We start from the raw sequence: 25,409 nt of genomic DNA, 5'->3' as shown, positions 1-25,409 counted from the left end.
CCAGGAGGAGCAGCCATCTAACGGCAGGCTGTGAGCTTCGTGCACAAGATTGCTTTGCGTGGTATGGCCTGACTCCCTTAGCACTCTGCACATTCCTGCATGCCCAGCTCGCTGACCTCAATTGGCATCGAATACAGTTTGATCCCGATATGTTATGCATCGCAGTCAAGTTTCGGTGAAATTCAGGGTTTGGCACCGCAATTTCTCGAGGTAATGCTGGAACGGGCTGCCGGATGTCTTGAGAACGCGGGACGGCGTTTCTTCCGGGATCCCAATGGCGCCATTCGAGGTCGGGGTTCGATCTATTCAACTCTTGGGCAATTCAGTAGCGCGGGGGCGGAGCTTTTGGTTTTCCTGCAGGCACCGCAAAGATCCGCGTCGAATACTTCAACCGCCACCTCGACAACCGGAAGGACAGCCACGGACCCGCGGGCCCCCGTTCTCGAGTTTCTCTACCCCCCTCGCACACAGGAGTTTATAGCGACATGCTTGATACGTTCGCCAAGAAGGATTGTCCCGCGACGGAGAAGGAAGGCCGTCCCTGGCGTTTCCAGGAATTACTCGTCAGAGGCTGTTAGCCTAGACCGCAGGGTGGACGCTGAGGCTCACATGCTTGACGACTCTGCTGAAATAATTGCCGATGAGGACCGCGACACTGCCAAGACCGAACTTAGAGCGTTATTGGATAAGGAGGAGATCGAAGATTCCGATAAATTATGGAGCCTTTTCTCAAAGGCTGGTCACCCTCTCGACCTGACTTCTGCATTGCTGGCGAGGCTAGGCAGCTCTGATCGTGACGTTGATAACAGAAGAGCCAGGCGACTTCTCAACTCCCTGCCTATCGAGTCCCGAACTTCTGATGATTATTTGCACATGACCAAGTCCTGTATTGCTACGGGGAATCTTTCGGATGTGGATGGGATATGTCAGGAAGCAATCTCATACAGCCGCGGCGTCTTATGTTGGGCATACTGTTTTGCACAGTTTGTGAACTCTGAACAATGGGATTATGTGCAGGATATTTGGAGATCGAGGCCGTTGGGCGACAAGTCGCTGTGGCACACTGTCGCCCCTTGGCTACAGGTGTCTTCCGTGCATAAGCCGTTGTTAGCACTTGCTGATTACTTACAAGACCAGAGTCTCAACAGTCCAGTACGTCTTGCTGCTCGCTTCATACTCAATAATGTATTTTCTAGCACGGAGTTTGCCGAAGCTACTGCGACGGAGACCCTTCTAGCACTACTGCAAAAGTTCAACCATCTGGACTTGATCACTTCGCGGAATTATCTTGATCTTATCAACACCCTTCAAGAATCAGAGCACCGATCGACGTTTGTTCGATCTATCGTGGTTTATCGGAATTTCCGTTGGCAGATGGAGGAAGAGACTCCACCCCGAAAGCTTCTGGCTAAGCTGTTGAAGCGTCTCGCTTCTTTCGAGATCACGACCGGTATCTTATACTTTCTCGATGAGATTTCTCACTTCCATCGCAAACCGACAGAGGACGTCTACAGGCAGGCGCTTATTGTTTTTTCGAGAGCCGGTGATGTGGAGAATGTCCAGCATGTATTCGAGAGGTTCCTTTCGGACCACGGAAAGCCACGAAGCCGCAAAATCGTGGCTCCACTTCTCTATGTCTACGCCAGAATTGGCGATGTTGAACAGACCACGCGTCAGTTCCGAAGAATTTCGGAAGAGTTTAACCTTCAACCGAATGACATATGTTGGAACATCCTGCTTACAGCTTATTCCAAAGCGGGAGATCTCTCAGGGACCTTCGCCATGTTCAAGAAGATGATGGAAGAGGGTGTTGAGCCCACCTCGCACACTTTTGGTATAATGATGGGTCTTTGTGCTAACCGGGGCGATGTTACTCATGTCCGTGATCTGCTCAGCCTAGCCCAACAACATAACGTGCAGATAACAGCCCCCATGATTGATACAGTTGTGGAGGCTTATTGCAACAACTCAGAGTGGGAGATGGCTGAGCACGTTGCGGAGACTTGCCTCGGCCTCGACGTCAAGGGTTCTCGCGTAAGAATGTGGAATATCTTGCTATGGAATTATGCTTTCCGGATGGATCTGGAAGCTATATCAAGGATACGCTCGCGGATGGATGCATCAGGACTGGAGCCCGATGATATGACCTATTCTGCTCTCATGCTCAGTCTTGTGCTTATAGGCCAGACGGATTCTGCCCGTCGCATCCTGAGGGCACTCCACCGAGGTCGCCGCGTTTACGCCACTGAATTTCACTACGCAGTCATCCTGTATGGCTACCTGAAGGACCGCAATCGGGACATGGTGCACATCATTTTCCGCGAAATCAAAGACAGATTCAATCAACCGGGACTTGGCTCGAGACTCCTTGTGCTCAAGAGTCAGATCCAGCGAGATTTGCAACTTTTGGCACAGGGCGGTCAGGTCGGCAACCACGCAAATATTCGTCTCGAAAACTCCGAGAAATTCCTCGCAGAGACTCTTGCAGATTACCACTCTACCAAGTTGGCGACGAAGTACCCCTTGCTGGGTTCTGGTAGGATGTCTGCCAGGAAGGGATTCCCTGCTGTTTATTACGAATATATGATCTCTGCCTATGGTATGAAGGGGGCTTATCTGTCGGCTCGGAGGCTTTTCGATGACTATACCGCTAGTCATCCACCCAAAGACTCTGATGAAGAGAATTACCATGACATCGCGCCTCTTCGTTTGCTGTCTGCTTTGATGCTCGCGCATCTGAAGGCTGAACAGTACCAACAGGTGGAAGAATGCTGGAACCTGGCTTTCACTCGTGCATTGAAGATAGCCAGTCCCACTTCTCCTGAGATTGATGAGTGGCTTAGTCGTCAACTCAACCCAGGTACACCGCCCTTACCATCTCATGCCGAGCTCTTGGTGAATCCCGACGACTCCCAAGCTAGACCATCCGAGTCAGCTACGACAAAGAAGGACCCGATTCTACCAGCGTACCGCTTCATGCTATCTCGCCCTCTTTCACTGTATCTGCGTTCTTTGGCTTATGGAAACGAGGTTTCGAAGATCTCCGAGGTCATAGCAAAGTATGTGGAGGCAGGCTTCTCCATGACAACCTTCAATTGGTCCACTTTTGTGCAGATGCTTGCGTCCTCCGACAGGTTGTCTGATCAGATTGAAGCTTTTACTGTCTTTGAACATAAGTTCATGCCCAACTTCCCTGGGTGGGATAATCTTCGTCGAGGATATGGTGCACGACCTCCGGGGGTGCCTTCAACCATTGATGCGATGGAGAATCCTAAACGGGCAAAGCCACCTAATGTACTGGGCAGATTGGGCCGGCGCTACTGGAGCAAGATCCAGCCGGACTTCATGCAGCCCACGTACGTGTCCATGGTATATCTGGCTGCTGCATTGAGGCGACTTCGCGAACGGAGCATTCACGAGGGAGGCACGGATCTTCAAGCTATATACGATGCGGCGCCTAAGACGATCGCAGCAGTTGCTAGACTTCCTTACCTCCGTGAGAAGTTCCAGGGTGTGCTCCTCCGGCGTCGGCAGGAGAAAGGCGAGATGGTTGATGAACTTGGACGTGATCGTTATGTGTGGACAGGCGGTATTCTTGGTGTGGGCGGCCTGACTAGGTCTAAGTCACGGAATGAACCGACTGCTGAAAAGGCGGGACAAGACAGTAGCAATATTCGAGTCGAAGCACAAGATACCACTTCTGAGCCAACTGATGAGCCTCCAATCAATGTTGGTATCTCCGAGTTGGACGATGATGAGCAAGATTCCGATGTTGCGCCCTCGCCGTTCAGAAATACCCTCGACTACCCCGATGAATATGACATGGAGGCCGAGACGCTGCTCGAGGAAAGAGACAAAGAACTCGGAACGAAGGAGGAATTGATGGACGATGAAAGTCTCGTGGAAGATGATGAAGATGAGTTCGACGATCTGGAGGAGGACATGGAGGCCGAAGAAGAAGGAGAAAATGAAGGAGAGGAAGAAGAATGGGTGGCAGAGGAGGCAGAAGAAGGAGAAGATGTTTCTGATGCCGAAGAACAGGACATATATGAGCCCCAAAACGAGGGACAAACCCCTCTAGGCGAGGGTGAGACTCGTTGAGTTGAAAGTGTATTTCTAGGATGTACCCCAGACGGGGTGTGATGTTCAAGTTGGGCGAGTATGTATATATGTATAAAGAGATCTGAATGTATAGTAGTATAGTCAAAGCATAGCACCTGATCATTATTGAAATTGTACACTATTGATGACGAGTTCCGTGACAGCTTGGTTTCTTTGCCCTCAATTCTGCTTAGAGCCTATTTGCAAATCACCGTCAACTAGTCCTGGAATACTGACCATCGATTTCCTCATATCTTTCACTGTATCATTCTAGGGAGCTACTAACTTGATTGCAACCCACATCAGGTGACAGCAATATTTTGCGAAGTGCGATAGTTCCATGTCAGCGCTAACAACAGGCTCAAGTGCACATGGCATGTCATCCAGTCGATAACCCAGATGAATTGACTTTCACATGTTACGTATTTCCTCAAGCATGCGAGTAAGTAGCCACGTGGGGGCCAAAAAGCGGGGATTCATGAAGGAAGGAGGCTTATACAAATTGAACTAATCCACTTTGACCTTAGGGACTGACTCTTGCCCTACTGCTAGTAGCCATTGAGGCTGTTCCATTATCCCGGAATTTCTCCGTCTATCCATCCAGACCAGAAGCTTATCCTTTTTAGACTCATAAAGCCGCGTCACCAGACAGAAACTAGCACATGTTCACCGGCCATCATCATGCTTTGGGACTAGATACTGTATCTTTAGGCAGAAGGGAGATATGAGCTCTTTCCGGATCGGTAATCAGGGCCGTACCTTCCAATTGTCGGTCCTCCAAACTGGGACTTGTGTATCGCTTCAGATTTGTCTACTCAGGTCAGTTCCTTTTTCTTTCTCCTGCGGCATTCATAGGCTGTATGATCTACAGTAACATCTTAATATGCAATATCATGATTGATTGCCCTTAGGCCCAACTCACATAGCTAACGTGAGTAGAATGTAGAAGATATGCAGCAAAATCGATTAACACGGCCTTTAATGAGGTGGAGAATGCTCTCCTCTTATCTTTTCTCGCTGGTAAAGCTGACAGCAGGAATCCTCTCGTCAGATCCTGCTATACAAATTAAGCTAGCTAGCTGATCCTTTGCTTCGCTAGCGTGAACAAACCATCTGAAGAGCCTTCTGATATACACCTCTGAAGATTAGAAACTTTCAAGCGAGTATTGGCAGGACTGGTCTCCTCCAGGCTGCAAAGGTATATAAAGGGCCCAAGTCCCTGAGCCTTCCTGTATCTTTCATCAACTCATCGCTCAAATCTCTCACTGTCCTTGCCTCGTTCTTTTCAGCACCCATCACCAGGTATGGAAGCGTCACTTCCAATGTGCCCTAACCCTATGACTAAGTACTGATCAAGAAACGCTCTTTAGTGTGCATGAACCTCCTGCAACTTACTTGTCTCATCATCATTGACCTCTGTGCTCTATATCACCGCTACACCGACGGAGAATGGTCAAGTTCAGCAAGGTCCTGTGTGGCGTTCTCGCATGCGGGTTTATTGATCCATGTATTGCTGGAGACAATGAAACAACATATGATGTGATCACCACACCAATCGTTGCAGACTGGGACGATGGCCTTGGCAACATGACTGCGACATTGAAGGTCATCAACGCCGACTACGCCTGGCAATGGGCGAATGTCACATCCGACACGACAGACTTGGAGAAAAGAACGGGCATCACGATCCAGAAAATTGTGACTACCGCGAAAGTCTCCTCCCATGTGATCTTTACAGTCAAGGCCGGGCTTGAAATCTGGGAGTTCTTGGCGGGTCTCATCAAGTCGAAGTCGGACGCGGACTCGTGCACCTTGACCTACGGTACAGATGTCAGCGGGGAGAAGGTGCTGGGCTATGCGTACAAGGCGACGACGACGGGGTCCAACTGCGATACGACCGCAGAGAAAAAGACCATCCTGGCCGCTGTCGAGAAATGTGTGACTACTCTGCACAACAGTGGTACCACTGTGGGATGCTGTCAGTTCAGTCATGGAGGCACTTGGCGTGGACATTTGCGGCTGAGCGCTGAACCCAGCGTTTACCCGGTACATGCTGTGGATTGCTAAGATTAGAGTAGGGTCAGATGAAGGATACGACGACCGGATACTGAGGAGTTCAACTTAGGTCGATGTCAATACTGTACTGGTACAAGTTGCGAGGCAGTCATCCTTGTTTTGTTATTAATATGCCGAAAAACGAAGTCCTAAGACATAATTGTGCGCGAACTTTACATTTGTTTGAGGAAGATATGCTACTTTGTCCTTAGAATTCCTCAAGTTGTATTCTTATTATGCTCAGCTACAATCAACTATTTAATAGTGATACGAGGTTTATTATTCCTCGAGCACAGGGCGATCCTTGAAATACAAAAACGCCAAGTAAAAACCAATTTTTGTATCCTTTAAAAGACCGATTTTTCCCCTTCAACAACCACATCAGGATTGACTGCAATGTATTCTCGATTGAAAATCCTCCCCCTCTTCTATTTATCACAGACCTACTCAGTATTAGTAGTTCGTTCATCCTCAACACCCAGTTCCTCCTCCACCCAACCAGCAACATTCTCACACGCTTTTTTAGGCTCCCGTTTATACTGCAACAGAAACCCCTGAACATCAGCAATACTGAACCGAGCCTCAGGAAGGTTTTCCGAAAACTGCTCCGCAAGGGCTTCCAGTTTCTCTTTCTCATTCTCGAACGCTTGCTTTTCCTGATCACCCTCATCGTCACAGCTGTATAGACTTTAGAAGAAGTTCTTCAGCTCCTCACGAGACGGAAGCTCAAATCGAATATGCAAGTCCACGCGTCCCGGGCGTATCAATGCGCGGTCTAGCTCCTGCGGCATGATGGTTGTCATGATCAGGATGCGGCCCTCGTGGGAAGAGACGCTGTCAATTGCGTTGAGTAAACCAGATAGGGAGATTGCGGATGAGTTTGCTGTATATGGAATTGGTTCTGGTGCTCTCACTTGTCCTGGTGTCTTTGGAATATCATCTGGGTAGGTGCTATTACTTGTGTTGGTGGTAGTAGGGACCATGGGTTCATTTCTGTTCAGCCCTGCGGCGTCAACACCTTCCAACAACACGACACACTGCCTCGGGACAGCCGAAAACATGCGGATAAAATCTGGCTCCTCCATCGTTGGATCTCGCAAGCTTAGGACGTAGATGTCTAGACCGAAGACTCCGGCGAGGGCGGACGCAAGGCTAGTCTTACCTGTGCCTGGAGGTCCGGAAAAGAAGTATCCGCGTCGATAAGGGATACCGTGATTGGCGTACCATTGTCTGGTTTTGGGGTGTAGGTATTCGGATATATCCTGGAGGATCCTTTTTTTCTTGCTCTCGTTCAGGATGATGGTGGAGATATCTTGGAGTGGGCGAGTCGCGATGGGCATCCAGCGGATATCCCGATAGAAGGGTTGGGTGCGGTAAATTAAGATGGTGGATTCGGAGACCTTGCAAGAATAGGCACGGACTTCTTCGAGGAAGGCCTTGAGTGGTGAGAGGGATAGACTGAGACATTGTAGGGTCAAGTGGGTATTGTCTTCCCTGTCCATCAGGGGGTTGGAGTAACTGAGGCTGTTGGATCTATGATGGAAGTAAATCCATGTCTGGTTGAAGCGAAAAAGTCGAGACCCATGGAATGGCTTCAGTTCGATTGACGATCCTCTGGCATCCTCTTTGCCGGGAGAGAACATTTCATTAGTGTGAATGATTTCCTGCATTCGTGAAAGCCTTGTGATTCTTCTTGCGTCGGAATTGTTTGCGGTGTGCGCTAGAACGGAGAGGAAATTGCGATGCTGGAATACATGGTCTGCCATCCAGCGGATGATGTCGTGATAGAGAGGATCATCGACTTTTACGTGAACGGTTGACAGACATGTCTTTGCGGCGTAGCTGTAGACGATATTTCCAGTCGAGTGGAGGGAAGTTATGATGCCAATTACAAGGAGTCCCAAGTTCACCACGATGAGAGGATCGAGATGCAGAGTGTTGCAAATCATATCCAGGAGTGGACTTATTATATCGGCGCCTGTAAGATGATTTGATGATGCCAACTCCATCTTGACGGTGTGTGCCTCCTGGGCTTTTTGAATGAAGAAGCTTCAACTCTGCTTGGGGTGCTGTTTTTTCCTACATACCATGCTGGTCTGTAATAGAATGCTATTGTTGTTGAAGAGGCAGTTTACCGACGACCGACAAAATATACACATCTGAGTGAATGGCATACCAAAGCAGCAGTGAATCGTCAGCCTTTGGATCACATGGTAGGGCTTGTCTAGAACTCAGACTGCCGACTTCGAAGTCAATAGGTAGCTGCAAAATCATCCGGAAGGCTAATCACACCTGCTCTATGCTATTATGTAGATGTGAACTAAGACCCTACCAATCCAGCCGAGTGCTATACTTCGTTAGTAGTCAGGACACGGCTTCATATCCTTCTGTATGCTCAGTGGTATAACTTGCTTCTTGAAACCCGTCTTTCCTCAGGATCATTTTCTCCCATATATCTCTCATACACCTTCACCAATTTCCCATCTATCGCTACATCAAAGTCTCCCCAAGGTCACCAACATGAACTCCTGCACAGTGAGACTCACACTCCCCGAACATGGGCACCAAAGGGTTTGTCCAGTGCCCTAATAATGAGGCTCTCGCTTACCCACACGGCGATTGCGTTTTACCAGCTGGTGTGGAAATTGAACTGTACGAGCAGGTGGTTAATATCAGGATGCTGCTGTTGTCCCCAAAGATGGCAGTACTGGAAAGAGATACATTGGTCTCGCTTTGTGTTTGCACTTATGAAGATTGAGAGGCAATTGCAGTTAAAAGTAATTTCTCATTTTTCTATAACCTCCTACTTATTTTCGGTAGGCCTTCTTTCCTACCTTGCCACGACGGATTCAAGGTTGTGTCTGTTGTGGGCTGGTGGCCATATCTAGCTAACAAGTCCCCCAATGGCAAATCAGACTAATAATTAAACTTCTTCACCCCATAACCTTACCAGTGCCCTATGCGTACGTTAGTTACATCGCATAGAGCCGAGCTGCCGCGGCCTGCGGAATGGGTCTCCTACCTGATGCTCGCAAAATCGACCTATTGAGGCAAGTGAAGCCGAATCTCCGACTGGCAATGACCGAAGACCGATGTTGTTTGACCCGAAATCTCGGCGCTTGGGGGCTTGATCAGCCACTCACAGGTGGTCAAGTGTTTCGATTCTCCAAGATCTCGCATTTAAGCTCATTGATAAGATAAGATTCTCGGGAATTTGCGCAGGCACGGAGACTCTCAATCTTCTATTCCAGACACGCTACTAAATGATCAACATCCCATGTTGCAGGCCGTCAAATTAGTATCTAGAAACATACGTAAGTGTCTTGGTTGTGCTAAAGAGTAAGTGGTTCAAAGATTCGATGCAAGTGAGCCACCACTGTAGGATCCAATGGTATAATAATGTCGTCAATCTCAGTTCTGTCTACTCTGTTTCCACAATTGCAACCATTCAATTTCTTTTGTTCTATATCCTATCGCTCTTTCTAGGGTCAAAGACCCGTCCCTTCTCTTCATTTGCAATGTACAGCCTGGCTGCTGCCATACTTGTCGGTGTCGCATCTGCAGCATCGCTGAACAGTGTGTGTACGTCCGACTATGTCACGTCCGTTCTGCCCACTGCGAGCGATGACATTCCATCTGGAATTACCATCGATACCAGCTCTGTATCTGCCAGTATCTATCGCAACTATTCCCTCACCGATTCTATTTTCTGGGAGGACTTGACCATCAACTTCTGCGAGGTATCTTTTGCCTACAGCCACCAGAACGGTGACGACCGCGTAGTTGTCCAGTATTGGATGCCGAGCCCAGACACATTCCAGAACAGATTTCTCGCTACAGGTGGTTCCGCGTATGAGATCAACAACGGCTCAGGAGGGGGTGATGTCGCTGGAGGGGTCGCCTTTGGGGCCGCCACTGGCTACACGGACGGTGGATTCCCTTACTGGGGTGGCACTGACTTCGATGATGTTGTCATTCTCGGAAATGGAACTGCCAATTGGCCTGCCATCTATAACTGGGGATATCAGGCCATCGCCGAGATGACCCAGATTGGAAAGGCTTTTACCAACAACTTCTTCAACGTTGGGAGTAACGCTACCAAGTTGTACACCTACTTCATCGGTTGCTCTGAAGGTGGACGGGAGGCCATGAGTCAAGCCCAGCGTGCCCCCGAATTATACGATGGCATCGTTGCGGGTGCCCCTGCTATGCGATACGGCCAGCAGCAGGTGAACCACATCGCTCCTCCCATCCAGATTCAGACCATTGGATATTATCCGCCTTCTTGCGTGTTCGATACGGTGATTAACGCAACGATTAATGCCTGTGATGGCATGGATGGCAAGGTTGATGGGGTGGTTGCTCGTAGCGATCTCTGTTTCCAGAATTTCAACGTCTCCTCAATGCTGGGTAAATCTTACTACTGCGAGGCTGGTTCGACCAGCAGCCTTGGCTTGGGATACGGAAAGAGGAGCAAGAGACAGACGACCTCAGCCACTCCCGCGCAGAATGGAACTATCAACGCCAAAGATATCGAGGTGATCGAGGATCTTCTGACTGGACTGGTATGAACCATTTCCCAACACCTGCGCTCCTTTGCCTTCAGACTGCTGACCTGGTTTCCAAACAACAGAAAGATTCGAACGGTGACCTCGTATACTTTCCTTTTCAGCCTACTGCCGGCTTTGGAGACACTACTGTCTACGACAGCACCACGGATTCTTGGACGATCACTTCTCCTAACTCCAACGGAGAATGGATTACCAAGTTCCTAAACTGGCAGAATGTCACAGAAATGGACATGTGGGGAGTCACCAACGATGACCTAAAGGCATGGATGATCGAAGGAATGACCAAATACATGGACTCTCTTCAGACCACGCTTCCTGACCTGACCCCCTTTCACTCCAAGGGAGGCCGTCTGCTTCACTACCACGGGGAGGCCGATAGCAGTGTGCCCCCGACCGGATCTATTCACTACCACGAATCGGTTCGCAAGATCATGTACCCTGACCTCTCTTTTGCTGATGGTAATGAGAAACTCAACGACTGGTATCGGTTCTATCTCGTCCCTGGTGCAGCCCACTGCGCGACCAACGATGAGCAACCCAATGCTGGCTTCCCTCGGGACAATTTTGCCCACATGGTCAAGTGGGTGGAAGAAGGTGTGGTGCCCACGACAATCAATGCCACCGTTACTTCTGGAGAGCATGCGGGCGAGGTCCAAGAGCTTTGCACTTGGCCGTCGCGCCCATACTGGACTGACAACAACACCATGATCTGCGAACAGAACGCAACTTCTATCCAGGCCATGCTCTGGAAGTTGAGCGCTTACCTTACGCCTATATATTAGGGAGCCAAACGAAGAGGTAGCCAAGGATGACATGTGCGTGTTCTGGGGTTTTCTAGGACCGGATCCAACTTCGTATGGAACGGCGATTGAGGAAACGCATGTTATCCATTCCAAATCACTTCGATACAATCTGTATTATAAGAACTGTGAAAGATCTGACCGTGTTGCCTATTCTCTTCTTCAATTTCAGCACATATAACCTATTTTCTATCAAATTACAACTACTGACTCAGTCATGAGGCTGCCTTGATGAAGTTCTTGGATGTCTCTTGCATGTGTGACATCAGACGCACTATTAGCTTCGCTCTCATGAAAGGACCTTGCTTGGCTAAGCCCAGTCAAGGACAAGCCTTAACCCAAAGCCGACGGAGATCGGATGTTACAATTGCCTCCGACCCCCGAAACATCCAGTCGCATAAACAGTAACACCACTACACTATCTACACTAGGCCACACTCATCCATGCTCCGGATGGGGCTGGCGAATTTCCATTTGTCCGATAGTTCCTCCGGTCATTGTGGGGAAGTCCCCGCATGACATCCATGCTCTGGGGTATGTGGGAATGGCACGACTCTCGAAAGTCCATGCTATGGCTTCAGTCTGCTTGCATTTAGTGTTGAAGCTATGCTAGTCCGAGTAAGAAAAAGCGAGAAAGGTGCCCAATGACCAAGGTTTCACGGAGCACGGCTATCTCGAGTCGGTCATGGACACCAAAACTGGATAGTGATGTCTTTGGCCTCGCGGTGGGTTGATTTCGAAAATTTTCTGACTTGGTTTTTTGGCTTATATAAAGGGCGACTCTACTGCACCAGAGGGAGTCAGAGCTGTATGCCAACCCATTTCATCTAAGAAAAAGTTAGAGCGCTAAAGTTCATAACTATGCTCGCCGCCACACTTCTCAGCCTGACAGCAGTCGCTGCCGCTCTCCCAGCATCCACTTATGATGGTCCGTTATCTTTTCTGTCTCAGTTCAATTTCTACACTAACTCTTCACACTACCTACAGCCCTCCCAACCACGGGGACTGTGATAAACCTAGATATTACCGCCTTGAACGAGACCTATACTGTTCAAGAGAACGACACTTTGTCGGCCATTGCCGCCAAATACGGCGTGGGAACCTGTGATCTCGCCAGGTTGAATATCCTTGCTGATCCCAACTTCATCTATGCTGGCGAGGTGCTTCGCATCCCTGCTCAACCGACCTTCCCAGATGATATGAGTTGCTTCAGCACCAACAACACCGAGGCCACGAACACCTGTATCGATAGTGGTCCACACGTGTATACAATCATGCCTGGAGATACCATTCAGAAGATTGCCAACGAACGATTTAACATCACGGTCGAGTCCGTTCTAAACCAGACCGCTCAAACTGGGTATATTGCCGCCTTGAACCCTGGCCCTTATGATATCCTTCAGACAGGCGAGACAGTGAAGATTCCCATCTGTGACAACACTGCATGTACCATGACACAGTTTACTCTGGGCTATGGCACCCTGCAAGACTTTGCTACTTACTATGGGGTCGCCGTGGGACAGATTATGGCGTTGAACTTGGGCTATAATCATTCGGAAGCGGCAGTTCCTTTAGGAGTGCTTTATGATTGTAGCGCTGTGAATGAGGCTTGAGAGATGTTTCTTTTTCATGTAAACATATGCAAGTATTTTGGAAGTAAAGGAAGATATTAGGAGGAATATACAAAGGTATTACTAGTGCTGTTGTACGGCGTAGGTAATTGTTAGAGCGCAAGTCCTAGTATGCACGTATTATATGCATTCGTTATGTATGGCTGACTAATCTAATACATTGACACGGTAGCACGCGTCCTTCTGGCGGACGCGCTCCAATATTACCCGATTGAGCTGTCGCGTATGGCAACCTGAAAGATCCTCCCGGCAACCCACCCTTTCTTCCCCATCAACGAGCATCAAAAATCACCTCGACATTTCTCCCCGCTTGCTTTTCTCCCACTGGACCCCACCCTTCTAGCTGCTTTCTGTTTTCACGCTTCATTGCCAATTCTCGCAAGATACCCATTATTTTCTTCTTTACTAGCAGTCCGTGGGAAAGTCCGCCGCCATGGAGGGACAGTTTGACGACGCCGCACAGGATCGAGTGCGTGCCGCCGTCGAGTTTCTTGACCCCAGTAAGCCCGGACAGACTTGCTCCAATGGATTGCAATATGCTAACTCGATTCTAATATAGGTGATGCGAGAGCGCGCAGGTCCGTTGCTCACCAACCTATATCCAACAACTATGGATGACCACGCCATGGCAGACGCTAACCAGCGACTAGTTACCGGGCTGATATTTTGTTGATGTTGAATCGGGGATTGCGTCGATTGATAGTATGCATATAACCTCATACATTGGACATAGCATATGGGTTCCCGAAGCTAATGCCATACGTTGCGCAGGTTAGCATCGATGAGATCCGAGCGCATAACCGTGAGATGGCCGATGGGTATGAAACACTCGCTCCCTCATACAAATGCCTTGGCTAATCGCTTACAGCCTTCTCACGTCACCATATGAATACTCTGATGCCTTCGAAAAGGCTCTCAAAGAGATCATCAAGACTTTGCCGAATAGGCCATCGAGGGAAACGGGAGACGATGTGGTATGGGAAACAGGGCACCTCCACGATGCTCGTTTGGCTTCTAACAGTATCTAGAACTACCATTGCGGCTTTGTTGGCGCATTCGGAGAATATTCCTGCAACCCTAGGACGCTCGGCTCCTCCCACCTAAACCGAATGATCTCCCTCGAGGGTATCGTCACGAAGTGCTCTTTGGTCCGACCCAAGATTATTCAGAGTGTGCATTGGAGCGAGCGCGGTCAGAAGTTCCTTACAAGAAAGTACATCGATGCGACGATGACGGCCAGTGGTGCCACGAGCATGAGCATCTATCCCCAGGAAGACGAGGAGAAGAATCCGGTATGTTTGCTTGGTACAGTACCTATATCCTGAGGCTAATACTTTTCGTCATATTAGCTTGTCACAGAATACGGTTTCTCCACGTATATGGACCACCAGACTATCTCGATCCAAGAAATGCCTGAGAGAGCCCCGGCTGGCCAGCTGCCTCGGAGTGTGGATGTGATTGTTGACGATGATCTGGTTGATCGGGCTAAGCCAGGAGACAGAATCCAGTTGGTCGGAGTTTACCGCTCTCTGGGTAACAGAAACGCTTCATCTACGTCTGCTACATTCCGCACGCTTGTCCTTGCGAATAACATTATCCAACTGTCTTCGAAATCCGGTGGAGGAATCGCGCAGGCCACCATTACCGACACCGACATCCGTAACATCAACAAAGTCTCCAAGAAGAAGGGCGTTTTTGAGCTCTTGTCGCACTCGCTCGCGCCCAGTATCTATGGACATGATTACATCAAGAAGGCCATCCTGCTCATGCTGCTCGGTGGTATGGAGAAGAACCTGGACAACGGCACTCATCTGCGTGGTGATATCAACATTCTCATGGTCGGTGACCCTTCGACCGCCAAGTCTCAACTGCTTCGTTTCGTTTTGAACACCGCCCCGCTTGCGATTGCCACGACAGGTCGAGGATCTTCCGGTGTCGGTCTTACGGCTGCCGTCACGTCTGACAAGGAAACTGGCGAGCGGAGACTTGAAGCTGGTGCCATGGTTCTGGGTGATCGCGGTGTGGTCTGTATTGATGAGTTCGACAAGATGAGCGATGTCGATCGTGTGGCTATCCACGAAGTCATGGAGCAGCAGACTGTCACCATTGCGAAGGCCGGTATTCACACGAGTTTGAACGCCCGATGCAGTGTCCTGGCCGCCGCCAATCCGATCTACGGACAATACGACCCCCACAAAGACCCCCACAAGAACATTGCCCTTCCGGACTCTCTATTGTCGCGTTTCGATTTGCTCTTCGTCGTGACCGATGACATTGAGGATTCAAGGGACAGAATGGTGTCAGAGCACGTCCTCCGTATGCATCGCTACCGCCAGCCCGGTACTGAGGAGGGTGCTCCTGTCCGCGAACAGCTTCACCAAACGCTTGGTGTCGGCCTCGAGGATACGCAAGACTCGAACCAGCCTACAGATGTTTACGAGAAGTTCAATGTCATGCTTCACGCCGGCATGGCCCACATGAGCCGGTCCAAGAGCAAGAACATTGAAATCTTGAGCATTCCCTTCATCAAGAAATACATTCAATACGCCAAGTCTCGTGTCAAGCCCGTCTTGACCAAGGGTGCCGCCGACCACATTGTCGCAACATATTCTGCTCTGAGAAACGACGAACTGTCTGGTAACCAGCGCAGAACATCGCCCATTACTGCTCGTACCTTGGAAACCTTGATCCGTCTATCCACCGCCCACGCCAAGTCACGCCTCTCCAACAGAGTCGAGGAGCGCGACGCCAAGGTCGCAGAGTCTATCCTCCGGTTCGCCATGTTCAAGGAACTCGTTGAAGATGAGCGCCGCAAGAGGAGAAAGGTCGCTTCGTTTGACGAAGATTCAGACAGTAGCGACTCTGACTCTGACGACGATAACACTCCTGCGCAAACATCCAGCGCCACCCCCAGATCATCCAGGAGAGGCGGTCTCCGATCCCGTGCAGCCAACGCTCGTTCGGCCACCAACGAGGACACAGAGATGGATGCGGACGGAGATGCTGTCTCCGAGGATGGCGATGGCTTGTACAATTCTAGTCCCCGCGGACAACGACTCCGCTCTAGCCAAACATCCCGCACGCAGACACAAACACAAAGCCAGTCCCGGATGTCTGTGGCTTCATCTCGACCCGCATCGCAGCTAGTCGAGTCCCAGACAGACAACTCGCAGTCGCAGAACACGACTGCTTCATCTGAGCTGATCCAGCCCGCTCGCTTGACTGTCTTCAGGCAAGCACTGGGTCCTCTGATGGGCACACGACTGTTCACCCACGGTGACACCGCCGACGTCGAATCGCTCATCGGAGCTGTGAACACTGCGCTGCGCAACACGCCTTCCCTCGGCGAATCGCACGTCTTCCAGCGCGGAGAAGCGATCCAAGCCCTGAGGGCTATGAATGAGAGGAACGAATTGATGTAAGCTCCCTAACCGTTGTCCCCGTAACATGATACAAGTGCTAATGAATTCTGCGAAACAGGTACCTTGAGGATGACGAAACCGTCTACAGAATCTAATCAAAAATAAACAAAAAACCACTGGAACTCATATTACAACGTTATACGACCTAGATAAATGGGATGGATACCATCACGCGCATGAACTCTTTCACACCTATGTTGCCTGAATACATACACCTGTTGTTACGGATAGTTCGGCGTCTCGGAAACTGATCATCTATATTACTTGGCTTCTAATCTTCTACTTCATCCTCCATGTGCATGCATCTCTTGTTTAATTGAAATGCAATCCATCATATTCTCCACACACCAATGTCTACAAGCTAACTATCTACCGAAGCCCGGACTTTAGGGCTTCCTGATATACATTGATATAACATGATATGATAGGCCGGAATAAGGTTCTTGAGAGACTAAACTTAGATACTAGACTACGGAGTACTAACTATACTTCCTTTTTCAACCCCTCCCCTAGTCTAGTAGATAGTCCTTCCCTTTCATTGCTTTTTTTTCACTACTACAGTAGTTTGCCCCTTTATCATGCATACCCCTTACATCCGAGGCGCAGGAACAGCCCTGGATTTGAGTTTGCCCACTTCGTACTTACTACTTAGGCTAGTCTAGTCTGTCCCACTCACTACTCAGTGTATCTACTACGCAGTACCCCCCAAAAAACCAAAAGGACAAGAGAAGAGAGTGAGTCATATATGTATGCGTATATACTATCCAGACCAAGGACTAAACTGATTCTGATCTAATCTTTTTTCGAATCTTTTTCTAAGGGACGTAAGTTCAGTCGCATAATTATACCATACCCCCTGATGCCAAAAACGGGAAAAGTAAAGTAAAAATGCACCGTAGATATGATAGAATATGAGGGGTATTAAAAAGAGAAGAAATCCATCGGATATGGGGTAGAAAACGGAAATACCGAAATGTATGAGACAAAAATCGGCAATGCAGAGAAAGGGGAGGGAGAAGAGAAGAGAAGAGCTTTATTTCGACACACACCCTACGACGACGGCGGTAAGTACATCGAGGTGAGATAGTATTTGTTTGTGTTTGTGTGTAGTGTGCAATTCAGAGGGTATAATATTGGCGATGGACATACGGGGGATAATTGGTAGATTAGACCAGAATAGGTGTTGGTTTGAGAGACCAAGGACCGGAGAGAATTTCTATTCAGGACCATCTTCCCTGGGTTTCTCTTTTTCGCTGGGAGTGCCCATAAAGGAGGAATCGTCGGATGAAAAGGATGGGGTGCGCACGCCCTCTCGGATTTGGGCCTGCGTCAGAGGAGACAGACCACGAGTGGCGGCTTTGGATGCCTTCTTCTTTCGTGATTGCTGAATCTGTTGTTCTGTGCTTGGACTTGTGCTTCCGCGGCGGGGACGGCCACTGACCGAAGACCTGGACGGGGGTCGGTCGTCAGTGTCAACGGGGGTAGTACTGCGTGATGGCGTGCGGGAGTGGGATTCGGAGCGTGGTCCGCCGCGTCGCAAGGGCGACTTGGATTCATGGACAAGCTTTGAGATACTGGACGAATGGTGGTGGTGATGAGGACGATGTGGGATCTTGTCAGCATCGCCGGGTCGGCTGATCGTTGCGGCAGCGACTCGTCGGCGTTGCGACGCCTTCCAACTCAATCCGAACCACCAGAACCAGCCGCCATCCTGCTGGGCGAGCTGACGCTCCCTTTGGCGCAGCTTCTGGCGCAGCTGAGCACGACGATCATTCTCCTTATCCCAGAATTCGCTGCGGTATTCATCCCAATTCTCGCGAAACTCGGGCGAGAATGACTTCGGCAGTAGAAGAAGTCGAATGTAGTCCCCTCCCGGGCTGAGGTCTTCCTGTACCAGACCGGATTCCGCGTCGTGGTTGTAGTACTGCTGGTAGTGCTGCCGACTACCACGTCTTTCGGACGCAGGGCGCTCGACGTAGTGGAAATCGCCCACGGGGGACGGGAAAAAGGGCGCAGAGAAGGGAAAGAGAAAAGAGAGGTAGGAGAACAGTTCCTGCCACCAGGGACCTCGGATGACCACGATCTTGGTGTTCATGGTGCGGAGGCCGCGGTTGGCTACGGCGAGCCAGCGCCGCGGCCAACGAACTCCCCGTTCCCATTGCCCTGTTCCCCAGACCAGGAGGGCAGTGACCACGCCACCCATCAGGGCGACCTTTTCTCCCATTTCGACTACCCAATAGACCGATCCTCCGACACCGCGGCCATCTTCGCGCGGGCGGAGAAAGAGCGCGTAGGCAAAGTAGGCGATCCAGGCGGCAAGCAAGAGAAGGAAAAAGGTATTTTGACGGCGGCGTTCGCGGAGAGCCAGATACTGAGCTCGCAGAGAGCTCTCGAGAATCAGGAGATTGAGGTATATCTGGGGTGGGGAAGAGGGGAGGGTCGACAGTGGATCGGGAGTTGATGACCGTGGCGGGGAAGAGGGATCGCTCGAGGGAGCTTGGGAGTGAAATGCAGGCGCCAATGATTCGGAGGAGGATGTCGCAGAAGATGCAAGACGATTGTTGGGTGCTGGAGAGCCCTTGACCAGTTGGTCTAGGCTTGCTGAGGCCATGATGAGCTCTGGAGTGGAAGCCAGAGAAAGAGGAAAGACGAGGGAAGGCCAGGGAGATCGGGTTCGTCAGGACGGAAAAGAATAGATGGACCAGAATTAAGCTCCGAGGCTCAGATCGCAGAGAAAAGTAAATAACACGGAGGTGAATTTTTGGCCTTTGCGGCCCAGCGCTATCTCATCGCATGGAAGAAGAAAAAGAAGAGGTTTCGAGGAAGACAGGAAAAAGGTATGGGGAGAGGGAGAGAGGGAGAAGGAAAGGACAAGAAAGAGTGAAGCATCGTCATCCATTCATTCCAATCGGCCAACACTTGGTTGAGGCTCCACTTCCGCTGGACTTTCAGCTGTTCCTTTTCTCAACTTTGTGCCTTCTCCTCTTCCCCCTCTTTTGTTCCAATCTGCTGCCTCTCTTTTGCATGCATGTGCTGTCTTTGACATTCAGAGTCTTTAATTGTGCAGGTTAGGTACTGCTGACTCATTTATTATCTTCAGCGTCATCATCTCTGGTTGCCTAACTTACAAACTACCATATTCCTTAACTCCATCTCGGATCGGGGTTAACGGTCTTAGGCGTTGTCCTCAACCGTTTCTCGTTTTGTTCCACTGACCAGTTTCTTACTCTCTCCACTGCGCCCTCCTAAAAACAGAAGTTAATCTATTTTCCACTCGCTGTCTTTAAATACCCCCTTCTTCTCCGTTGCAGCCCGAGAGAGTGACAGAGCTTTTCCCTCTGTCACTCCGTCTTTCCTGGCGACAAAGTGTCGATCGCGCGATTCCCTTCGCTTTCTTTTCAGGTCCCAGTCTCACGTTCCTGGACCTCGTTTGAAAGCGCTCGATACATCTCCTCTTCTTCCCGACCGACGGAATCTAGACGCTCGTCGTCTACATCTACGATGGCCTCCGAGTCGCTCAACTCGCCCAGCGGCCAGTTCCGCGGCCGCAGCCAGGAACCCGTGGCTTCTGGCCGAGAGAGTACGCCACATGCAGCGCGCGGAGCCAGCGCAACGCCTCCTCCCTTGGCCTGGTTTCCCCTAGGCTACAGGGAAGGCTTTAGTCAATGGGTACGTTTCTTTACTGAGGAACAAAGTCAATTGTCGCATGGGTGACTGAGACTGGGTTTTCTTCCAGTGGGCGTCTTTACCCGCCGCCACAGCCGAACACAGAGTTCTTTCCCACCTCCCTTATCTCCAGCATCAACCCCCAACCCACCTCCAGACCGGTAAAACGAGCAATGTTTCCGGAGGGACAGGCAGTCTCCAGTCCGCCGATCAAACCCAACAGGGCGAGGTATCAGCCAGTTCTACCAATGACCCGTACGGCCCTCGAATGTGGCGCTCTAGCATGGTGGAGCTGAGCGGGAAAAATCGGGCTCTGAACGAGTTCTCAGTCGAACGGATTGGTGAAGAAGCAGATCAGCATCTGGTCATGCTTCATGGGTACGGTGCTGGTCTGGGGTTCTTCTACAAAAATTTCGAGCCGCTTAGTCGCCTGAAAGGGTGGCAACTCCATGCGCTGGACCTCCTGGGCATGGGCCGCAGTACGCGACCGCCCTTTCGCATCAAGGCCAAGGAGCGTGAGCAGGCCATCGAAGAGGCAGAGGCATGGTTCGTGGATGCGCTAGAAGAATGGCGAGTCAAGCGCAACATCGACCGTTTCACACTCCTCGGCCATAGTTTGGGAGGCTACATGGCCGTGGCATACGCTCTCAAATATCCGGGACGACTCAACAAGCTTATCCTAGCTTCCCCCGTGGGAATCCCAGAGGATCCATATGCTGTGCGGGCAGAAATGCCTGCGCCAAACGAGTCGACTATGGCGAATGAGTTCACCCAGAACCAGCGCAATATCACCGAATCCGCCTCTTCGGTTCCCCCGGCTGAGCTTCAGAAAGGCGACAACAATATTCTGCTGAAGGGTTCCCCTACAAATAGTGGTGCTTCCCCGGACCAGCCGCCCCGGCGCATGGTCCCCAAGTGGTTCGCCTACCTTTGGGATGCCAACATCTCCCCCTTCAGTTTGGTGCGATGGGCGGGTCCGCTTGGTCCGCGCCTGGTCTCCGGGTGGACATCCCGGCGCTTCTCCCATCTCCCGGCAGAGGAGGCCAAGGCTCTGCATGACTATTCGTATTCGATCTTTAGCATGCGCGGCAGCGGCGAATACGCTCTATCGTACATTCTCGCCCCGGGCGCATTCGCCCGCAGTCCGCTAATCCGCCGCATCGAGGGCGTCGGTCGTCAATACATCCAGCAAAACCCATCCCCCGCATCTGCTGTCCTTGAGTCTGCGAAGGCCGCAGCTGCAACGACCACCTCCCAATCTACTTCCGAATCCTCCTCTACCAACTCTGCCCCCTCCCAGCCCCCCTCAACGACATCCAAGCGCGAAAACGGTCTCCCCATCATCTTCATGTATGGCGACCACGACTGGATGGACGTGAAGGGCGGAATAGCCGCGAAGGCTAAGCTGGACCAAGAGAAGGAGCGTATTCTGCAGAACGCGACGGTAGAGGAACGCGAAACGGACAATGGCTCAGCCAAGGTGGTTATCATCAAGAGGGCAGGCCATCATATCTATCTAGACGGATGGGAAGAATTCAACCGAATTGTCTTGGCTGAGATGGAGCAGGTGGCTGAGAAGGAGAGAGCTAATCGATCTTCATAGAGCTCTGCATGTCTATGCAGTCTAGTCTGATCAACCAAAGGTCAGAACTTTCATTTTTGTTTCAAGAGGTGTTCACGATATGTTGGGTCACTAAATAGCGGGTTTTGTTCTTTTGTTTTCTTGTGGAATCAGTAAATACATGATGGGTTCGTTTATTCATAGATCGGGCGATGTCTTGTCTCAACAGGTATCTGTCGGTCATGGACTACGTGGAATGTAAATACCTTAACGGTAGAAGTAGGAATGTGAAAAGATAGCATCGAAGTATAGAACATATAAGAAGAGTCGTGTATCATGATTGGTAATCGCTAGGAAACTGTAAATCTAACCCTGTCATATCCAGTCGGAAAATACTACTTAGATAGCACATTATCCAGACATCCCACAAAACAACGCCACCAAACGAGCGTTTACATGGCCATAATCACAATCATAACGATTAACTATAACGCCCGCTCCGTCCCCGACGACGCCCTGGTCAACTTCACCCCACTATTCGGCCCCGACATACTTCTCCTCCGATATCTCACCCCAGCGGGGTAATGCACCATAGACTTGGCCGAGGGTCTAGGTGATCGTCGCTCTTCACCTGGTGTCGTTGACCCGCTTGTGCTGCTTGTGCTACCGGGTCGGAAGGAGAAATATCCCCCCGATCCATCAGTCGGACTCGATACTCGAGGGATCGATGCGCCTGGAAACCTCTCGGTAGGTGAGGGGGTGCAGAAGAGCGTGTTTCTGTTCTGTTGTTGCTGTGATAGTGGTGGCGAGGTAGCCCTACGTTGTGGATGATCTGGAGCATCCGGCAGTGAGGATTTCGGGGACAGGCTAGTGGATAGTAAGGAGGTGGTTGCGGAGCGATGGTGATGGCGGGGGATGCTACTGTTGCCTCCGGGGGGAGGGCTGGTTGAAGCCATTTGTCGATGTCTCCAGGGGAGGGCTTCGAAGGGTTCGCTGTTGGTGCTGCTGCTGTTGCTGTTGTTTCGGATGGAGAGTAGTGGTTGAGAGGGAAGTTCTAGTCGCTCGTTGATGGATAGCCATGCTCTTTCGTCGTGGTCGGTACTGGTGAGATTTGGTGAGGGGGAGGCGGTGTCAGAGAGGAGATGATGGCTTGGATATCTTATCGTTGTGGCGGCGGTGGTGGTGGTTGTTGCTGTTGTTGCTGCTGCTGTTGTGGTTGCACAGCGCCAGCCACCTAGACCTTCGAAGTCGCGGCCTTCGTCGCCACTGATGAGGGTTAAAAGGGCGGAGGGGGCGGAGTGGCGTGGGGGTGTGTTTCTTGGGGGTTCATCTTTGCGATAGAGTGGAACAGTGCTGGTGTCTTGGGTTGAGGACGTGGAGGCTGTAGTGGTCAAACTGTTTGTTCGGCGAGGAGCATTGGGGCCTGGACGATATGTTGCAAGGGCAGTGAGGAGCCCGTTGTTTAAGCTGTGGTCGACGGAGCGACGCTTGGGCGTTGTGGAGGCTGCTGGAGTGGTGGGCTCAGATGCGGAGAAGTTGAGGAGGGAGGTGTTGGCAGCTGTTGGGATGACAAAGTAATTTGTGATTATGGCAAGACATAGTTCGATATATATGACAGAGAAGCGGAGGATAAGAAATACGATGGAAATGAAGGTGGTAAAGCATGCGAACAGTGCGAGAGGAAGGGAGAAGAGAGTGAGGAGGGGAAGAGTCACGAAGGCGGAGATAGAGGACATGAAGATGAGGGGACTAGGGCAGCTATAGAGCGGGCTATAGAAGGTGGAAGGAGGATGTTGAATACATGGGAATATATGTTTCCTTACTAGATATATGAGAAGCAAGTGGCATGATTATAGTAGGAAGGAATAGTCCTGCAGTGTCCATGCAGGGAATATAGCAATCATGATTGCATCCTCAGATCTAAAATGCGGAGAAGCAGACAATGAAGAAGCATGTGATGCTCCATATCCGCTGTCTGCCCCAGGCATCAGTACACCGCGTATCGCGTTCGTATCAGCTGGCTTTTCCTTACGTCACAGCTTCGCTCTCCATTCACTCATCATCCATCGTTTGTCAATCAACACATCCCCAAGCTACCTCTGGAAACATTATTCTTTTTGCCTTGACACTCGAACTCCTCCTCGGCTCTTTGGCATTTTCTTTTCACATGCACCATGTCGGAGACCGATCAGAATGATGCATTCCCTTGGCACTTGGGGGTGTTTGACGCCCATTGTCACCCCACTGACACCATGTCATCCATTGCGGAAATCCCCCAAATGAAAGTATCAACATTGACAGTCATGTCCACTCGCGGAGAGGACCAAGACTTGGTGCTTCAGACCGCCACATCCTTGACCCAGGGTCAGGAGTCCGGCCAAAGTTCGACAACAGGGCCTGTGCTTCCGTGCTTTGGCTGGCACCCATGGTTCTCGCATCAAATCATCGACGATGTGACTGGTTCACCCGATACCAATGATAATACCTCACCAATTGAGCGGAAGAAGCTGCACTATAAAAAGGTCCTTACTCCAGAGCCAGATGATGACTTCATCCTGTCGTTACCTGATCCGAAGCCGCTGTCAGAGTTGCTGTCGGAATCTCGAGCACGGTTGCTGGCGTATCCCCGTTCTCTTGTGGGTGAGGTAGGCCTTGATCGTGCTTTTAGGCTTCCCAAGGCGTGGACCGAGGAGGAAAAAGAAACTCGGGATGAGCGAATGACCCCCGGGTCGCGCGAAGGTAGACAGCTCTCGCCGTATCGCGTTCAGTTGGCGCATCAAAAAGCCGTCTTGGAGGCTCAGCTGCGCCTAGCTGGAGAACTTCAACGACCAGTTTCTGTGCACAGCGTTCAAGCTCATGGGGCGGTCTTTGACCTTTTCAAGGCCCTTTGGTCTGGGCATGAGCGGAAGAGCGCCTCACGGCGGGAGAGACGCCGACGATATAGCGTTGCAGATGCGCATGCAGAGAGCGACGCAGAGGACGAACGAAAGCAACAGGAGCCTGCAAAGCCAGAAGAAAAGTCTCTCCCATTCCCACCACGGATCTGCATGCATTCTTACTCCGGACCGGTGGAGCCATTGAAGCAATTCCTGCATCAATCCAATCCATCAGACGTCTACTTCTCCTTCTCTTCTGTGATAAACTTCGGTGGACCTTCGTCAAAGAAGGTCATCGACGTTATCAAGGCTTTGCCTGATGATAGGGTACTCATTGAGAGCGATCTGCATACGGCGGGGCAACAAATGGATGACCTGCTTGAGGAAATCGCTCGACAGATCTGCGATATCCGCGGATGGGATTTACATCAAGGCGTTCAACAGCTCGCTGAAAACTGGAAACGGTTCGTTTTTGGATGATACATCCAACTGCGGGATATCAGGCACATGCAAAGCTAGTAGTCCAGAGCCGGCATACGTACATAATCGCATACTGAAAGATTTGCGTTGTGCCAGCGATCTGAAGGTATGGAAGCAACGCAACATTCAGCCTATAGTGCTGGACCATCACGCTAACTTCCCAACCTAGCAAGCATTCGAACCCAAACTAGTTATAATACTCCAATTCTCCAGGATGTCTAGAAGCACTCGTATGAAATTGCGTCT

General features: G+C 50.6%; 10 protein-coding genes across 10 annotated transcripts; 7 read left to right on the top strand and 3 right to left on the bottom strand.

The window, feature by feature from the left end:
- Positions 1–99: 99 nt before the first annotated feature.
- Positions 100–4,101, top strand: AtWU_05219 (putative translation regulator (Cya5); the record flags this gene model as incomplete). Its single annotated transcript, XM_035500329.1, has 1 exon — positions 100–4,101. One exon carries the CDS (start codon positions 100–102, stop codon positions 4,099–4,101), a length of 4,002 nt encoding a protein of 1,333 aa, XP_035356222.1.
- A 1,449-nt stretch (positions 4,102–5,550) lies between these two features.
- AtWU_05218 (uncharacterized protein) lies at positions 5,551–6,168 on the top strand (the record flags this gene model as incomplete). Its single annotated transcript, XM_035500328.1, has 1 exon — positions 5,551–6,168. One exon carries the CDS (start codon positions 5,551–5,553, stop codon positions 6,166–6,168), a length of 618 nt encoding a protein of 205 aa, XP_035356221.1.
- Positions 6,169–6,599: 431 nt separating this feature from the next.
- Positions 6,600–8,165, bottom strand: AtWU_05217 (BCS1 and AAA domain-containing protein; the record flags this gene model as incomplete). Its single annotated transcript, XM_035500327.1, has 2 exons — positions 6,600–6,834; positions 6,877–8,165. The coding sequence occupies 2 exons, from the start codon at positions 8,163–8,165 to the stop codon at positions 6,600–6,602; spliced, it is 1,524 nt and encodes a 507-aa protein (XP_035356220.1).
- Positions 8,166–9,674: 1,509 nt separating this feature from the next.
- AtWU_05216 (tannase/feruloyl esterase) lies at positions 9,675–11,509 on the top strand (the record flags this gene model as incomplete). The annotated part of the gene is made up of 2 exons (XM_035500326.1): positions 9,675–10,721; positions 10,790–11,509. The coding sequence occupies 2 exons, from the start codon at positions 9,675–9,677 to the stop codon at positions 11,507–11,509; spliced, it is 1,767 nt and encodes a 588-aa protein (XP_035356219.1).
- Positions 11,510–12,388: 879 nt separating this feature from the next.
- AtWU_05215 (LysM-domain-containing protein) lies at positions 12,389–13,140 on the top strand (the record flags this gene model as incomplete). Its single annotated transcript, XM_035500325.1, has 2 exons — positions 12,389–12,455; positions 12,515–13,140. The coding sequence occupies 2 exons, from the start codon at positions 12,389–12,391 to the stop codon at positions 13,138–13,140; spliced, it is 693 nt and encodes a 230-aa protein (XP_035356218.1).
- A 451-nt stretch (positions 13,141–13,591) lies between these two features.
- On the top strand, positions 13,592–16,675 carry AtWU_05214 (MCM DNA helicase complex subunit MCM3; the record flags this gene model as incomplete). The annotated part of the gene is made up of 8 exons (XM_035500324.1): positions 13,592–13,658; positions 13,718–13,736; positions 13,809–13,860; positions 13,930–13,976; positions 14,027–14,132; positions 14,187–14,450; positions 14,508–16,576; positions 16,639–16,675. The coding sequence occupies 8 exons, from the start codon at positions 13,592–13,594 to the stop codon at positions 16,673–16,675; spliced, it is 2,661 nt and encodes an 886-aa protein (XP_035356217.1).
- Positions 16,676–17,796: 1,121 nt separating this feature from the next.
- On the bottom strand, positions 17,797–19,191 carry AtWU_05213 (Spo7-like protein; the record flags this gene model as incomplete). Its single annotated transcript, XM_035500323.1, has 1 exon — positions 17,797–19,191. One exon carries the CDS (start codon positions 19,189–19,191, stop codon positions 17,797–17,799), a length of 1,395 nt encoding a protein of 464 aa, XP_035356216.1.
- Positions 19,192–20,081: 890 nt separating this feature from the next.
- On the top strand, positions 20,082–21,849 carry AtWU_05212 (putative alpha/beta hydrolase; the record flags this gene model as incomplete). The annotated part of the gene is made up of 2 exons (XM_035500322.1): positions 20,082–20,249; positions 20,317–21,849. The coding sequence occupies 2 exons, from the start codon at positions 20,082–20,084 to the stop codon at positions 21,847–21,849; spliced, it is 1,701 nt and encodes a 566-aa protein (XP_035356215.1).
- A 443-nt stretch (positions 21,850–22,292) lies between these two features.
- Positions 22,293–23,543, bottom strand: AtWU_05211 (uncharacterized protein; the record flags this gene model as incomplete). Its single annotated transcript, XM_035500321.1, has 1 exon — positions 22,293–23,543. One exon carries the CDS (start codon positions 23,541–23,543, stop codon positions 22,293–22,295), a length of 1,251 nt encoding a protein of 416 aa, XP_035356214.1.
- Positions 23,544–23,981: 438 nt separating this feature from the next.
- Positions 23,982–25,385, top strand: AtWU_05210 (TatD family hydrolase; the record flags this gene model as incomplete). The annotated part of the gene is made up of 3 exons (XM_035500320.1): positions 23,982–25,147; positions 25,244–25,269; positions 25,333–25,385. The coding sequence occupies 3 exons, from the start codon at positions 23,982–23,984 to the stop codon at positions 25,383–25,385; spliced, it is 1,245 nt and encodes a 414-aa protein (XP_035356213.1).
- Positions 25,386–25,409: the final 24 nt, after the last annotated feature.

This window comes from Aspergillus tubingensis (genome assembly GCF_013340325.1).
Source record: "Aspergillus tubingensis WU-2223L DNA, scaffold_7, whole genome shotgun sequence".
Taxonomy (NCBI): domain Eukaryota; kingdom Fungi; phylum Ascomycota; class Eurotiomycetes; order Eurotiales; family Aspergillaceae; genus Aspergillus; species Aspergillus tubingensis.
This window is presented reverse-complemented; position numbering and strand designations above follow the sequence as displayed.